The sequence below is a fragment of the Bubalus kerabau genome, chromosome 21 (assembly GCF_029407905.1).
Source record: "Bubalus kerabau isolate K-KA32 ecotype Philippines breed swamp buffalo chromosome 21, PCC_UOA_SB_1v2, whole genome shotgun sequence".
Lineage (NCBI taxonomy): Eukaryota > Metazoa > Chordata > Mammalia > Artiodactyla > Bovidae > Bubalus > Bubalus kerabau.
The window spans coordinates 15,551,023-15,568,779 of NC_073644.1; the positions used below are offsets into that span (position 1 = coordinate 15,551,023).

Here is a 17,757-nt window from a genome sequence, read left to right on the forward strand (position 1 = left end):
TGTTGAATGTTCTTAGACTGTCAGCTTCTGACAGAGTCACTCTGGTCTTCCTTTATCTTGGCTTGGTTTCTAGGCTTCCTGTTCACTTGTTAACCTACTTTTCTTTTGAGTCCACATGATACGAAAAACCTAAGGACTTTTAATGCGATAGAACACAGACACAGGGATTTCTTTTGTTGTTACTTAATGTGAGGTGCTATGGGTAGAGGCAAAACGTTACATGATGATATGATAAAATGTCATATATACTACAGTTTCCCTTCTTTGGAGCTAAAGCAAAGAACCCGGGTCTCCTGTATTGCAGGCAGATTCTTTATCATCTGAGCCACTAGGGAAGCCCAAAGTATAGGATCTCTTTTTTTTTAATTCTATGATACCAAACCAAGATTTTATACAGAAAACATGTTTTATTGTACTATTTTATACACTGTTCATGTCAGAGCCATGGTAGATTATATCTTTCACTCAGTACATTAAAATGAAAAAAAGCAACCTAGAATGATACACTTAGTCTCTAAAATTAGAATAAGAGCTGATGAGATGATCAATAAGCCATTGTGTAGGAGCATTTTTAGTAGGAGTTGGAAAAACAAAGGCAATTTTGTGGAGATAAAATTTTACTAAGAATATCTTCTTATACCTGACAATACGCATTTATATAAATTAGAAATTTACTCTTCTAGTTTATAAGATTTTTAAAAGCAAAGATGTTAATGTGACAACTTTTACCCATAATAATTCTAATAAAATTTTTATTTTGGAATGCTTTTAAATTCACATATTAATATCAGTGATATCATTATATCACCTTTATAAAGATTTTTCTTCATGAAATGATGCATGTGAAATATAAATGACAATGGAAATACAGTGACCAGGTAGGTCAAGCATTGTAAGGCATATGATTGAATAACCGAATTTCTGAAATGTAAATAAAAGTCACATTAAAATAAAATGTTAAAAAAATTAAATTTGCCATTCTCTCTAGCTATATAGGCCTCATAGGATCACTAGACTATATTATTTCAAGATAATTTTGCTAATATTTATGCATAAGAAAGAGTCAGGCTACAAACCGGTTTTATTAGAATTGTGTTTTCGATCATATGTGTATTTTTCATACTAAGATGCTCTTGTTTGATGAGAGAGATACAGGGTTTAGGAGGAGCAGAATCTCCCATAAAATAGTATGCTGTTGGTTTTGTTGTGCCTGATGAAGAAGAGGAATGGGTGGTCTGCATTGAATTTGATGGAGGGGAGTTTAATTCTTACACTCACTTCACTCCAGGTACCAGCTGCAGCCTCTGCACCTTGTTCATTTATTTCCACAAAAGACTTATGGAAAACACTGGACAGAAATAGGTTTTTCTCTAAGGACATTCCTGAGAAATCAGCTTTGCTCTGGTTAAAGGCATCGCTCATCCCCATACTTCTCAAAGTTGACTTGATATCATAAGTCTCTTCCAGCTTGAACTTGGGAAGGTTTAACTGCAGGTTGCCCAACTCCATCATGTTTGCGCTGGTCTACTCACTCAGCTTCTCGTAGGTGATCGCCGTTTCCAGCTGCAATTTGGAGCCGATGAAGAAAGAGTCAGTAATTTCCAGTTAAGAAATAGAGGTTGAGTGAGACCTCTAGATATTACATAGATGAATTATAATCACTCCTATTACCAAAGGTAGTAAAACACACACATTTGGAAGTTTTTTGTTTATAATAATGAGATCCTTCACACTGTTGACATATCATATTGCAGATTAATAGTTCTCAGGATATAGGCTTAGTAGATTAGACCTTGAAATTAAAATGCTTCTGTGATAATTTGCAAGACAGCAACTACATACACAAATATATTAATATAAATATACATTTAGATGTCATCGACACAAAAGCATATACTCTAGGACATGTTGTATGCCAGGGAACAACAAAAAAAATTTTTTATTAGTTTTATTAACTTGTTTAAAACTAGTTTATTACTTAATAAATTAATTTAATAGCTAATTTATTAAATTAGTTTTATTAACACAGTACACAATCCTTCAAAAACAAAATCTGAAATAAAATAAAATGTCTAAAATCACACCAGTATGAAACTAGTAGCTATAAATCACAGAAAAAAAGAAAGGAAAATCCTTCTATCTTAAGAGTAATAACTTTTTAAATAGTGATTTTGAAGCTGCTTTTTCTCTTGATATTTAAAATTTTGAAACAATAAATATATATGTATATACACGTATGTGTACATAGATAGGCTACAAAGCAATGTTTGATTTTTTAAATAACATGTTTGTTTAAAGCACATGCTTTTGCTACTTCGAAGTTTTCTTGATCCAAATATTGCTATCAAAGACACATATGTAAATGATGTGCATTAAGTGACAATGTTTTCAGGTCAGGAACTTGCATTTTCTAAAAAAAAAGGCTTATCTTATAATGATGTAACTAATAGTTTAATATTCACACTTGGTCTTATTTTTACCATCCTCTCCAGTTTCACAAATTTTATGACACTATCTAGAAATCTTTCTAAACACTAGTAGGGCAGTGGAAGCAGAAATATAAACAATCTGTCACACATGAAAAGTAGTCACAGGGCAAAGACACACAGACCACTTATTGCATGTGAATTGCTCAGAAATGTGGTCTGACCAAAATCAGGCTTAAGAGATATTTAGCTGATGAATAACTTGAATAATAACTTGAAGATGCACTGATACAGACTATATCTTCTGAAGAGTGTTTACTTGATTAAAAAAAAAGTTCTTTAAACAATGTTTTAGACTCTGTTTAATATTTTTAAATGTATGTCTAAGGCTCACTTAAACATAAAGTTAATGAAGTAGGTTCTACCAGAAGGAGGAAAAAGACCTATACTACCTTAAAGATTGTTATGATCAACCTACACAGCTTTGTTACTCATGATAAATATCTCTAGCTGTTGTTTTTGTGACTACCTGATGCTAAAGGTTTCTGTAGACTACTTAACCTTCCTGAGGAATAGTAACATCAACCTTACAAAGTTTTGTAAAGCTTAAATGATAATGTGAAAATATAGTACCTAGGGCTGAAGGTATGTTGTTTGCCTTCCTGTACAGCAATTAAAGAACTGGGAGATTGTGTCTTTATGTTTTTCCCAGGAGGAATAAACACTAGAACCATCTTCATGTTAGACTGATGTCTTTTTTTAAAAGTTATTTTTCCATGTAAATAAATGTTCCCAGGTGGTGCTAGTGGTAAAGAACCTGCCTGCGAATGCAGGAGACATAAAAGACACAGGTTTGATCCCTGGATTGGGAAGGTCCCCCAGAGAAGGAAATGGCTACCCACCCCAGTATTCTTGCTTGGAGAATCCCATGGGCAGAGGAGCTTGATGGGTCCATGGCACAGAGTCAAACATGACTAAAGCGATTTTGTTTGCATTTGCAAAATAGACACTGACTCAGAGAAAAAACAAATGTTACCAAAGGGGAGAGGAAAAGAGAGAGGTATGAATAGACTGAGCCTTTTACCTGATCCAGTCCACCAATGTTTTCTGGCAGTAGTATGAGCAGACTGAGGTCACGGCTCTCATAGTAAAGTTGAACGCCTATCTTGTGGGTTTTCTATGTAAAATACTCGAAGTTTTTCTTTCATGGACATCATTTGCACTGGTTTGCTTGTAATCTGTAGAATGTATGCAGCAAAATCACTGGGGCGGTCTCTCACCAAATTCTTAATTCTTTAGCAACATTGAGTCAAAGATGGTGATCCTCTGCCAAATGCTGAATAAAATTATCCAAACCTTGCTTTCTGGAAATATGTGTTCTACTGGATAACATCATCAATAAATGATGTGGGAGTCTTTTTCTCTGACAGTATTATGCCATCCTCTGTGAATCACAGCAAGCTGGAGTCTACCAAACACTTAAGAGTATGTAATTTTATGCAAACTATGCAAATGCCAATGATTCAGAAACTAAGTTGCATTTCAGATTCAAATATTTGAGACAGTCTTTTAATATCATAAAACTGAAATTCACTTTAGAGTGAAAACACAAGCAATAAACTAGGAGCTAAGAATTGCAAAACACATGTTTGATAAAGTACCGTTATCCAAAATTTGTGAAGAATTCTTAAAACTCAACAGTGGTAAAGCAATGAACCCTACTTAAAAAATAGGCAAAAGATCTGAACTGATAGCTCACCAAAGGAAGACCTATAGCATAAGAAAAGATGTTCAATCCTATGTGCTGAGGGAATTGCAAATTAAAAGAGAAGATACCACTCCACAGCTAATAGAATGGCTAAAAATTCAAAACCCGGATGACACAAACCTCTAGTGAAGGTGGAACTGACATTCTCTGCCAGTGAGACTGCAAAGTGGAAGTCACACCAGATGGCAATGCTGTGGTTTCTTACAAAGCTAAACACGACCTTACCACGTGATCCAGCAACTGTGCTCCTGGGTGGTCACCAAAATGAGTTAACACGTTCACACAAAATTTTGCACACAAATGCTTATAGCAGCTTTAGTGTAACTCCCGAAAGCTGGAAAGAACCAAAATGCCCTTCAGAAAGGTGAATGGATAAACAAACTCTTACATCCATACAATGGGAGATTATTCAGCAATAAAGTGAAATGACCTATCAAGCCAGAAAAAGGCATGGAGGAAGTTTAAGTACAAATTGCTAAGTGGAAGAAGGTGGTCCAAGAAGACTGCATACTATGCAATTCCAATTAGATGGCATTCTGAAAAAGGCAAAACTATAGAGACAGTACAAAGATCAGCAGTTGCCAGAGATTTAGAGGGAGGGGTGAATGTGTTGAGTACAGGGCATTTTTAGGACAATGAAATTATTCTGTATGATACTGTAATGGTGGATACATGACATTATGAAATGTTAGTAAAGCCAATGGTAAACGAAAGTAAAACCCTGCAGTTCAGACATTGTAGACTTGTTATTTATCCACTCTATGTGGAACTAAATGTCAATCACAAAGTCCTACCTTTCTGCTAAGGTAGTGGCCATGTGACCAGGGCTGTTTGTTCAGGATGCTTGTGATGAAATGATTGTCTCAAGGATAAGCGTATGAGTGGGACCAACCAGAGTCTTCTTTGGGAGCATTCTGTTAGAGCTAGCAGCCAAGACTCTCTGTATTAATAGCAGAATTGTGAAGCTAGAATACAGGGCAGTCATATTCCCTTGTTATATGGATAAATTCCATCTTCAATAGTAGAGAATGAGAGCAATAATAATGGGTCAAGGGTAGAGGCAGAGAGAACAGATTATGTTTGAGACTATAGAGGTCACACTCCTGGTTCCTCTTGGTTGCTTTGATGTTGTTTAGTCTCTTATTCATGTCCAACTTTTTTGCGACACCATGGACTGTAGCCCCCCAGTGTCTTCTGCCCATGGGATTTTCCAGGCAAGAATACTGAAGTGGGTTGCCATTTTCTTCTCCAGGGGATCTTCTCAACCAGGGTATCGAACCCACACCTCCCACATTGGCAGGCGGGTTCTTTACCACTGTTCCATCAAGGAAGCTCTTGAGCTAACACTAAAATAATTCTCATGTCACTGGAGCTAGTTTGGAATGCTTTCCTATCACCTGCAGCTGAAAATTCCTAGTGATTTTATTAAGCCAAGTAACTATCCAGCTTATTTCTAGTTAGCCTGTTGGATTATAAATTCAGTCCCTTCTCTATCCTTACACCACTGATTATCTGAAAACTGCCTATTACACACAACCATGTGGTTAGAATAATATGTCCTCAGCAGCACTGTTTAAGTGAGATCATCCACCCAGGACTAAAATGTTTGTGCAAACTTTGGCCAGTCGGTTCCTTACCTAGGAATTTGGAATGCGACCTATCAAACTGGTCTCTAGAATGGAGGTTAGACTTCAGATTGAGAGAAAAAGGATGGGAGAAACAGAGTTGGAAAGATAGAGAATCACTTCAGTTCAGTTCAGCCGCTCAGTTGTGTCCAACTCTTTGCAACCCCATGGACCCCAGCACGCCAGGCCTCCCTGTCCATCACCAACTCGTAGAGTTTACTCAAACCCATGTCCACTGAGTCGGTGATGCCATCCAACCATCTCATCCTCTGTCGTCCCCTTCTCCTCCTGCCCTCAATCTTTCCCAGCATCAGGGTCTTTTCAAGTGAGTCAGCTCTTCACATCAGGTGGCCAAGTTATTGATAGAGAATGAATCCTGACAATATTTGAATCCTTGTTTCCACTCAAGTCCCAACATCCAGCCCTTGGGTGTATCTGTGACCTTCCGTTAACCTCCCTTGTTACTGAAGTAAATTCCTACTAGAAAAACAAGTGTTCTGTGTGCCGGCCCAGAGGGAAACCTTAAAGAAAGAGATGAGCTTTTACAATGTTTTCTATTTATTTTTCTTCTGGAAAAGTCAGAGTTTGGTATAAGATAGTGCAGTACTTCTGCCTGGAAAATCCCATAGACGGAGGAGCCTGGTAGGCTGCAGTCCATGGGGTCGCTAGGAGTCGGACACGACTGAGCGACTTCACTTTCACTTTTCACTTTCATGCATTGGAGAAGGAAATGGCAACCCACTCCAGTGTTCTTGGCTGGAGAATCCCAGGGACGGGGGAGCCTGGTGGGCTGCCGTCTATGGGGTCACATAGAGTCGGACACGCCTGAAGTGACTTAGCAGCAGCAGCAGCAGTGCTAGTTTAGTAGAACAAGAACAGAACTAGTAAGTGAAGAGCGTGGAATCTTGGTTCTGGCAGCCTTCTAACTGAAGCACAGCTCTAGTCACTTGGGGCTTCTCCAGTGGCTCAGCGGTAAAGCATCCGCCTGCCACTGCAGGAGACCCAGGTTCGATCCTTGGGTCAGGAAGATCCCCTGGAGGAGGAAATGGCTACCCACTCCAGTATTCTTGCTTGGAAAATCCCATAGAAAGGGGAGCCTGGCGGGCTACAGTCACAAAGTCTTTGTGGCGTCACAAACAGCGATTAACACATGCACACACACAAACACTGGACATTTAAAGGTTGTTTCCTCTATTGACTAGGGAAACTCTAATGCAACCAAAATAAATAAAATTGAAATGAATCTAGTCACTTAGCCACACTGAATTTCTAACCTGGGAAATAAATGCAGTAAATGCCTCACCTACACTACTACCATAGTCGCAGCAAGGGGTGAGTGATAAAATATGGCGTGGTCTATCTTCAGAGAATTAAATAATGAAAGGGTAATGTCCAGATTATTGGGGACATGGGATGAAACTGGGGCTTTTAGGCCAGTCGTCCCTGCCGAGTAAAGAGCCATAGTTTACAGAAACATATATTCAGATAGAATGAATTTAAAATAGAATTTCATTTGCAATATCTTATAAAATGCATACTGGTTACTAACAGGCTCCTACCTTCTTTATTTTAAAAGACTTTTCTGTGGCATTTTGGACTAAGAATTGATGTTCCCAGACTCCTTTAAAGTAAAGGGCATTCACCAGAACCATTCTGGTTGTAGGATCCACAGCATCATCAGGTAGGAGATTCAGGATTTTTCCTACAGGAGCAAAGGGGCAAATTCCAAATGATACAGTTACATCCTGGTGAAATGCCACACTTATAAAACTGATGATTATGAAATACTATTAAATGGAACATACAAGGATTCAAACTAGGAAGTCAGTATTGATAGAATACTTTTAATATCAACAGATCTATTTAGATTTCTTCTTCTAATTTTTTTTTTTTTTTTTGTAGACCATTTTTAAAGTTCTTACTGAATTTGTTACAATACCGCTTCTGTTTTATGTTTTGTTTTTTTGGCCACAAGTCATGTGAGATCTTAGCTCCCCAACCAGGGATCAAACCCATACCTCATGTTTCAGAAGGCAAGATCCCAGCCCCACTGGACTGCCAGGGGCATCCCCTGTTTAAATTTCATCAGTTGTTTCAATGTTGCTAAGTTGCTTCAGTCGTGTCTGACTCTGTGCGACCCCATAGACTGCCTCCTACCAGACTCCCCTGTCCCTGGGATTCTCCAGGAAGAACACTGGAGTGGGTTGCCATTTCCTTTTCCAATGCATGAAAGTGAAAAATGAAAGTGAAGTTGTTCAGTCGTGTCCAACTCTTAGCGACCTTATGGACTGCAGCCTACCAGGCTCCTCTGTCCATGGGATTTTCCAGGCAAGAGTCCTGGAGTGGGGTGCCATTGCCTTCTCCAATGCAAGGCAATAGTGTCCTTTTTTTCTAGACCAGAAATCAATCCAAGGACTCAAGTTGCATTTAGCTTTCATTTCCTTTTAGTCTTCTTTAATCTGAGGCAGTTCCTCATTCATTCTTTGTCTTTCATGACCTTGATACTTTTGAAAAACAAAATTGTAGAATGCATAATGCTTGGTTCAGATTTGTCTGATGCTTCCTCAAGATAATACTTAGGTTATGCATTTGGGAGAGAATATTACTCTTGTGGGCTGAATTTTGTCCTCCCCAAAAGATACATTCATTCTTAACCCCCAGTCCCTGTAAATGTGGTCTTATTTCAAAATAGGGTTTTTGCAGGTAGAATCAAGTTAAAATGAAGTCATACTGGATTAGGTTGGGGCTATAATTCAATGACTGCTGTTCTTATAAAAGAAGTGAAATTCAGAACAGACACACGGACTGTTAAAACACAGAGACAAAGGAGAGCAAAAGAAGAAAGCCATGTATCAACAGAGGTAGAGATCAGAGAGATGCTTCTATAAGCCAAGGTTTGCCAGCAACCATGAGCGACTAGAAGAGAGGCTTGGAATGGCTTCTTTCCTAAAACTTTCCAAAGGAGTAGAAGCCTGGCATGCCACAGTTCATGGGGTTGTGAAGAGTCAGACACAGCTTAGCGACTGAACAACAACAGAGCCGTGTTAACACCTTAATTTCAGAAGTGCAGCCCCCAGAATTGTGTTGTTGCATTGTTTCACACTAAGTTGTGTCTGACTCTGCGACCCCATGGACTGTAGTCCGCCAGGCTCCTGTGTCCATGTGATTTCCCAGGCAAGAATACCGGAGTGGGTTGTCATTCCTTCTTCAGGGGATCGTCCTAACCCAGGGATGAAACCTGCATCTCCTGCATTGGTAGGCAGATTCTTTACCACTGAGATACTAGGAAAGCACCAGAACTATCAGAGACTATATTTCCATTGGTTTAAACCACACAGTTTGTGGTCATCTGCTATGGCAGCCCTCGGATTTATGGCACATTTCTATCATCATAGGGAGATCTGGACAGCTCTGTGATCTGGTGAAATGGATTCTGTCATGCTCCTTGAGTGCATCAGCCTATATGGGGAAGATGGCAAGACCCTTACACAAACCAATCTTGTGAGCATGACAGTTTCTCTCTACTCAGCTCTGAAAGGCTTTGCTGGGGTGAAAGATAGCACATGGGTCATTCCCTGCCTTCCTGTCTGTAAGGCCCCCTCCTGTCTTCCAGAGAACCACGTAGGCAGAGGGTAGGAATTTGAGAGCTGAGATTTAGTTCAGATCTGTCACTATAATTTCTTCCATTTCTAGTGGAAAGAACCTGCTTGTCAATGCAGGTAGAAATAAGAGACATGGATTCGATCTCTGTATCAGGAAGATTCCCCTGGAGAAGGGCATGGCAACCCACTCCAGTATTCTTGCCTGGAGGAGCCCATGGACCAAGGAGCCTTGTGGGCTATAGTCAATAGGGTTGCAAAGAGTTGGACACGACTGAAGTGACTTAGCACAGCTACTATGTTGAGTCTGTGTTGTGTATTTCAATGTGCTTTTGCCTGTACAATCACGTTTGTTTCTCATATGAACTGGAACAATGCAAATAGTTTCTTTCTGTAAATACAGGTTAATCTATAATTCTCAAACCAGACTCACATTTGGATAAATCCAAATCAGGCATAAGTTAGGGAAAACAGTCACTCCTGCCTCAGCATGGCTTCTGAGTCACTAGTTCAGTGAAAAAAAGAACTGAGAATTTAGGGCTGCCAGCTTCCTCAATTCACTTCAATAAACATTAATGTTCGGAGCAACTAACATAAGCGAGGCTGTTATGTGTTAGTGATTCAAAGCAGAAACTTGAAAAAGGTAGTAATATTGCACTTGAGTCTTTGAATCTAGTGGGAGAGGTAGGGACTTCAATGAACAACTGAACAATTGTTAATTTTAGGAGCAACATAATGAGTGTCAAGGTAAAGGTTCCCAAAGGGGTTTTGAGAGCAAGTAGGAAGGCTCTTATCCCTGAGGGAGGCCCTGAGTTGTTATCCAGTGGCCATGAAGGGACTAGGAGTGGCAGGAGATGGGACAGTTTCAGACTGTGGGGACACAGAAGCAGGTGTGTGGGGTCGTGAGGTAGCATAGGAATCTTCCAGGATTCTGTGCCACTTAGAATTCCTGAGCATTAATTTTGAGTCAGAGAATGACAAGAGTTGAAGTAGAGAGACAGGCAAGATCTCTGAGGTAACGCTGAGCTTCTATGTCAGTTTAGGAAGTTAGGATTCATCTTTTATTACAAGTCCAAACAACTGACTATCTTGGTTTGTCCAGGACTGAGACTGTCAGATACTAAAGTCAGGAAATCCCCAGGCAAGCTAAGGCAAAATTGTCACCAGAGCATAAAGCGTATCATGTCCCAAGCGTGGGATATCAGTGGAACTGATGTGCGAGCAGCAGCAGTGCCGTGCTGGAGCAGCGGGCAGCCAAGAGGCGATACCACACGTCCAAGCCTCGTCTAACTCAATGAAACTATTAGCCATTCTGTGTGGGGCCACCCAAAACAGACGGGTCATGGTGGAGAACTCTGACAAAATGTGGTCCACTGGAGAAGGGAATTGCAAATCACTTCAGTATTCTTGCCTTGAGAACCCCTTGAACAGTATAAAAAGGCAAAACGGTATCACATTGAAAGATGAACTCCCCAGGTTGGTAGGTGCCCAATATGCTACTGGAGATCAGTGGAGAAGTAACTCCAGAAAAAAATGAAGAAATGGAGCCAAAGCAAAAACAACACCCAGTTGTGGATGTGACTGGTGATGGAAGCAAGGTCCGATGTTGTAAAGAGCAATACTGCATAGGAACCTGGAATGTTAGGTCCATGAATCAGGGAAAATTGGAAGTGGTCAAACAGGGGTTTGACCTGAGTACAAGAGTGAACGTTGACATTTTAGGAATCAGCGAGCTAAAATGGACTGGAATGGATGAATTTAACTCAGATGACCATCATATCTACGACTGTGGGCAAGAATCCTTTAGAAGAAATGGAGTAGCCATCATAGGCAACAAAAGAGTCTGAGATGCAGTACTTGGATGCAATCTCAGAAATGATAGAATGATCTCTCTTTGTTTCCAAGGCAAACCATTCAATATCACAGTAATCCAAGTCTATGCCCCGACCAGTAACGCTGAAGCAGCTGAAGTTGAATAGGTCTATGAAGACCTACAAGACCTTCTAGAACTAACACCCCCAAAAGATATCTTTTTCATTATAGGGGACTGAAATGCAAAAGTAGGAAGTTAAGAAGCACCTGGAGTAACAGGCAAATTTGGCCTTGGAATACAGAATGAAGAAGGACAAAGGCTAATAGAGTTTTGCCAAGAGAACGCACTGGTCATAGCAAACACCCTCTTCCAACAACACAAGAGAAGATGTTACACATGGACATCACCAGATGGTCAATACTGAAATCAGATTGATTATATTCCTTGCAGTCAAAGATGGAGAAGCTCTATACAGTCAGCAAAAACAAGACCAGGAGCTGACTGTGGCTCAGATCATGAACTCCTTACTGTCAAATTCAGACTTAAACTGAAGAAAGTAGGAAAAACCACTAGACCATTCAGGTATGACCTAAATCAAACCCCTTATGATTATACAGTGGAAGTGACAAATAGATTTAAGGCACTAGATCTGATAGAGTACCTGATGAACTATGAATGGAGGTTCGTGACATTGTACAGGAGACAGGGATCAAGACCATCCCCATGGAAAAGAAATGCAAAAAAGCAAAATGGCTGTCTGGGGAGGCCTTACAAAGAGCTGTGAAAAGAAGAAAAGCGAAAAGCAAAGCAGAAAAGGAAAGATATAAGCATCTGAATGCAGAGTTCCAAAGAATAGCAAGGAGAGATAAGAAAGCCTTCCTCAGTGATCAATGCAAAAAAGTAGAGGAAAACAACACAATGGGAAAGACTAGAGATCTCTTCAAGAAAAGTAGAGATACCAAGGGAACATTTCATGCAAATATGGGCTCGATAAAGGAGAGAAATGGTATGGACTTAAAAGAAGCAGAAGATATTAAGAGGTGGCAAGAATATATAGAGGAACTATACGAAAAAGATCTTCATGACCCAGATAACCACAATGGTGTGATCACTGACCTAGAGCCAGACATCCTGGAATGTGAAGTCAAGTGGGCCTTAGAAAGCATCACTATGAACAAAGCTAGTGGAGGTGATGGAATTCCAATTGAGCTATTTCAGATCCTGAAAGATGATGCTGTGAAAGTACTGCACTCAATATGCCAGCAAATTTGAAAAACTCAGCAGTGGCCACAGGACTGGCCACTTTGTTTTTTTGTTTTCATTCCAATCCCAAAGAAATGCAATGCCAAAGAATGCTCAAACTACCACACAATTGCACTCATCTCACATGCTAGTAAAGTAATGCTCAAAATTCTCCAAGCCAGGCTTCAGCAATACATGAGCCATGAACTTACAGATGTTCAAGCTGGCTTTAGAAAAGGCAGAGGAACCAGAGATCAAATTGCCAACATCCGCTGGATCATCAAAAAAGCAAGAGAGTTCCAGAAAAACATCTACTTCTGCTTTATGGACTATGGCAAAGCGATTGACTGTGTGAATCACAATAAACTGTGGAAAATTCTGAAAGAGATGGGAATACCAGACCACCTGACCTGCCTCCTGAGAAACCTATATTCAGGTCAGGAAGCAACAGTTAGAACTGGACATGGAACAACAGACTGGTTCCAAATAGGAAAAGGAGTTCGTCAAGGCTGTATATTGTCACCCTGCTTATTTAACTTATATGCAGAGTACATCATGAGAAACGCTGGACTGGAAGAAGCACAAGCTGGAATCAAGATTGCCGGAAGAAATATCAATAACCTCAGATATGCAGATGACACCACCCTTATGGCAGAAAGTGAAGAGGAACTCAAAAGCCTCTTGATGAAAGTGAAAGAGGAGAGTGAAAAAGTTGGCTTCAAGCTCAACATTCAGAAAACGAAGATCATGGCATCCGGTCCCATCACTTCATGGCAAATAGATGGGGAAACAGTGGAAACAGTGTCAGACTTTATTTTTTGGGGCTCCAAAATCACTGCAGATGGTGATTGTAGCCATGAAATTAAAAGACGCTTACTCCTTGGAAGGCAAGTTATGACCAACCTAGATAGCATATTGAAAAGCAGAGACATTACTTTGCCAACAAAGGTCCGTCTAGTCAGGCTATGGTTTTTCCATTGGTCATGTATGGATGTGAGAGTTGGACTATAAAGAATGCTGAGTGCCAAAGAATTGATGCTTTTGAACTGTGGTGCTGGAGAAGACTCTTGAGAGTCCCTTGGACTGCAAGGAGATCCAAACAGTCCATCCTAAAGGAGACCAGTCCTGGGTGTTCATTGGAAGGACTGATACTGAGGCCGAAACTCCAATACTTTGGCCACCTCATGCCAAATGAGTTGACTCATTGTAAAAGACCCTGATGCTGGGAGGGATTGGAGGCAGGAGGAGAAGGGGACGACAGAGGATGAGATGGCTGGATGGCATCACTGACTCGATGGACGTGAGTCTGAGAGAACTCCAGGAGTTGGTGATGGACAGGGAGGCCTGGCGTGCTGCGATTCATGGGGTCACAAAGAGTCGGATATGACTGAGCAACTGAACTGAACTTTACTGAGACAATTCATTAATTTCAAACTGAAGCTGTTAATATTTAAGTAGCACTGAAATAAAACAAGAGTAAGCAACATCCAGCAATACATTTATATGAAATGGACCCAAACTGGAATTTATCTAAAATTAAATCTATCACATTCATAGTTAAAGCTTTTCATAATTAGGCTATTATTAACTAGTTGTGAACTAGGATATTTCTGTGAACCAAAATTCTGTTATTACTCTTTTTAAGCCATGAAATATCTTGTAAATTACAAGACTAAGGAGATATTCTCAGTCCAAACTGACAGAATAGGTACCCTGCCTCTCTCATTCAGGATTATTATCTGTCCCATTTCTACATTTGTCATGGAGGCCACCCTCTTGGGTGGCAATTCTGTCACTTGGCCTTTATATTGCTGTATGATATAGAGCTGAATTTATTTGCTTCTATTTTTATTTAAAACACACACATTTATGTTTACACATGCAGAGATACATATATATATATATGGCTATTAGATTATATGTTTTGCTATATAAGGTCTTCTTTGGTGGTTCAGATGGTAAAGAATCCACCTGCAATGCAGGAGACATGGGTTTGACCCCTGGGTTGGGAAGATCCTCTGGAGGAGGGCATGGCAACCCACTCCAGTATTCTTGTCTGGAGAATTCCACGGACAGAGGAGCCTGGCGGGCTGCAGTCCCTGGGGGTCGCAAAAAGTCAGACACTAATGAGTGGCTTTCACTTTTGCTTTGATATATAAGGCTATGCCCATACACATGCTGTGATTTGAGAATGCTTACATCAAATTAATAACTGCTTATACAATAATACTGTTCTGCTATTTTAATTCTCTTCATGGATTCGTTAGATTTGTCCAGACAATCAGGGACTGAACAAAGTAACAACCAAACAAAGCATGAGGAACAGAATTCACCTCATTTTTCTATTTGTGTCTTTTAAAATCATTTATTATTTTATTTATTTATTGTTGGTTGCACTGGGGCTTTGCTGCTTTGCACGGGCATTCAGGCTTTCTGTAGTTGAGGTGACTGGGTGCTAATCTCTAAGTGGGGTTTCCCTTATTTTGGAGTCTAGGCTCTTGACTCACAGGCTACAATAGTTGCCCTGCAGCCTGTGGGATCCTCCCTGAGAAACTGTGTCCCCTACATGGAAAGGCAGATTCTTAACCACTGGACCACCAAAGAAGTCCTCTATTTGTGTTTTTAAGAAAATCCTTCTAGGATTAGAAAGATGATGACTAACGCTATCCAAGTATGAGCCATGACTTTCTTGAAATATATTAATAATCAAAATAATTTTTTTAAAACATTGAACCAAACTTGATAACCTCATCCCTCCAACTGATTTTGCCAGAGAACAGGCATTCTTAAATGGTTTTCCTAGAAACAGCTGTCAGTTGATTCACTCTCTCAGACTTATTTTTTAAGGTCTGGAAAATTTGTGTGTCTTTTATTTTGGAAGACATTATTGTAAAATGTGGATTAGTTGGGTTTCAGGAGAGGAATGAAAGTGAAAGCAAAAAAAAAAAAAAAGAAAGAAAGAAACATTTCATTTTAAGACATAGAGGATAGTTGATCTTTCTTACTCACCTAGGCCATTTGGGCTGCAGTGGTCCCTTTGGTGCCTAAATACACCATGGCCAAGGAAGCTGAGATGCCCCAGGGAGAAAAGATATTTTTACCCTCAGCAGATTCAGCTAGCTTTTTGCCAAACTCCAGAGCAAATTGGTTGACAGATTTTGCTAGAGAGTCTATTGGGAAGACATAAGAAAAGTAAAGCAGTTAAAGATCGTGTTAATAATCCTTTCCATTTATTTTATTTTTGTACATGGATTTTTTGGCTTACACAATTATCTTTTTTATCACACCTCATTGAAATGACAAAAGAATGTATTATCCAATTTAAAATCTATATGGGGCTTCCCCGGTGGCTCAGTGGTAAACAATTGGCCTGCCAATGCAAGACACATGGGTTCAATCCTTGGAGCAGGAAGATCCCCCAGAGAAGGAAATGTCAACCTATTCCAGCATTCTTGCCTGGGAAATCCCGTGAACAGAGGAGTCTGGTGGGCTACAGTCCATGGGTCACAAAGAGTTGGATACAATTTAGCATCTAAACACCAACGACAATAATCTGTATATCTTTTATCCATACTCTCATAAAAACTGAATGAACATAATTCCAATATTATTTTAAATGTTAGAAAACTGGAGTCTAGAGAGTTTAAGAGAACTCCCTCAAATTCTACAGCTGATACTCCTGAGAGAACACCTGGATCCTGGTCAGTTAGTGGCTCCCTGTTGAAAATGCCAGAATATAAATGGTAGTGGAATCAGCCAAGTGCTTCTTTTTAATACAACACATACCTGCTGACTTTTCCAGTAAATGAGGAATAGTTATACACCTTTTTGACTTTGTACTTTTTCTCACTTATCTTTTACCCCGTTTTTATACTTTTTAACCTTGTTTATTTGTTCATACTTTGATAAGTGATATCCTGGTTCCTGGAGAGCCTTTATCCTCCTTTACAAGAAGTTGAAACCCAACTTTGCTCCAGATCTTTTTCTCTGGAAGCTTTTTCTGAACTTGGGGGTTCACAGGAGCATGTCTGCCACCAAAGTCCCATAACGTAAATTTCACCACTTGCTTGGCACTCATCACACTGCTAGTTCTGTTTTTATATATTTATATCTTTTCAACTCTAAGATAAGTTCCCTGAGAGCAAAATTTTCTTAATCTTCTTTGTGCATCAGCTAGCACACAGCTCAGGACTTTGCACAAAATGGAAACTTACAAATACTTATTTTTTATTTAGAGTGTTTATAGTTTGGGTCCTAGTCACCATTTTTTAAAATCTATTTAAACCTGAAATTTTTCACAGTTTATAATGCTTATAGAGAAGTAGAGAAGTCAAGACTCTTGTATTTATTCTCACTCACCAAGTCTCCCTGAAACCGATCTTAATGAACAGAGGAATTCAAGCTTTCTCATATCTTTAAAATATTGTATTCAGCTTCTAAATTTCACTTTTAATCACTCTGATATTTTCTTTTAAGTTTTTTAAGACTGGATCGCTATCAAAGAAATAATGAGTTCAAACTATTATCATTTTATAGCCAAATAATTTCTCAAACTGATTAATTTAAAATAAGCCAGATTCCTAGGTTTAGAGATTCCCTTTACAGCCACTATTGTGTAGAACTTGGTCTTGCACTGATATCATCTGGCCCTCTGAGAAGCCTAGAATGAGAACTTTAGAAAAGTCAGGAGATCGTTCTAGTTAAATGGTTGAATCAAGGAAGAGACATGTTCAGACAAAGTCTTGATTTTATCATGACTTGAGTTAACAGTGAAAACTGGTGAAACCTCTCCTAGTCATAGGCTTACCCTTAACCGAACAGCTTCTCAGCCCTTAAATCATCTCTAGTTGATGATACAGAAGCATCATCATCACCTACTTATTGCACAAGCTGATGATAATTCTAGGCTAACACATTTTAATAAAAAGAGCAACAACTCTAGTTTTGTAATAACTCTACGCCCTCATAAAATGTTTGAAATTTACAAAGTGTCAAAGTGAATATAAGCACTTTCTCCTGACAGATCCAGTGCCGTCTTGGAGATAAGCTCCCTGTTTTCTTTATAGCTATGTCCATTTAAATGATGCTTTGTTTACTGCCTATACATTAAGCTTTATCTTTTATTTTCCAGCTTTTTTTATTTGGCTATACTGGGTCTTATGTGTGGCATGTAGGGTCTTTGGTTGAGGCATGTGGGATCTAGTTCCTTGAACAGGCATCAAACTCAAGTCCTCTGCTTTGGGAGCAGGGAGTCTTAGCCACTAGACCACCAGGAAAGTCCCCT

General features: G+C 39.5%; 1 protein-coding gene across 1 annotated transcript; it reads right to left on the minus strand.

The window, feature by feature from the left end:
• Positions 1-1,158: 1,158 nt before the first annotated feature.
• SERPINB10 (serpin family B member 10) lies at positions 1,159-16,519 on the minus strand. Its single transcript, XM_055558869.1, is given in 6 exon segments — positions 1,159-1,563; positions 3,511-3,592; positions 3,594-3,664; positions 7,379-7,521; positions 15,575-15,643; positions 16,441-16,519. Coding segments are annotated over 6 exon segments (849 nt in total).
• Between the last annotated feature and the right edge of the window lie 1,238 nt (positions 16,520-17,757).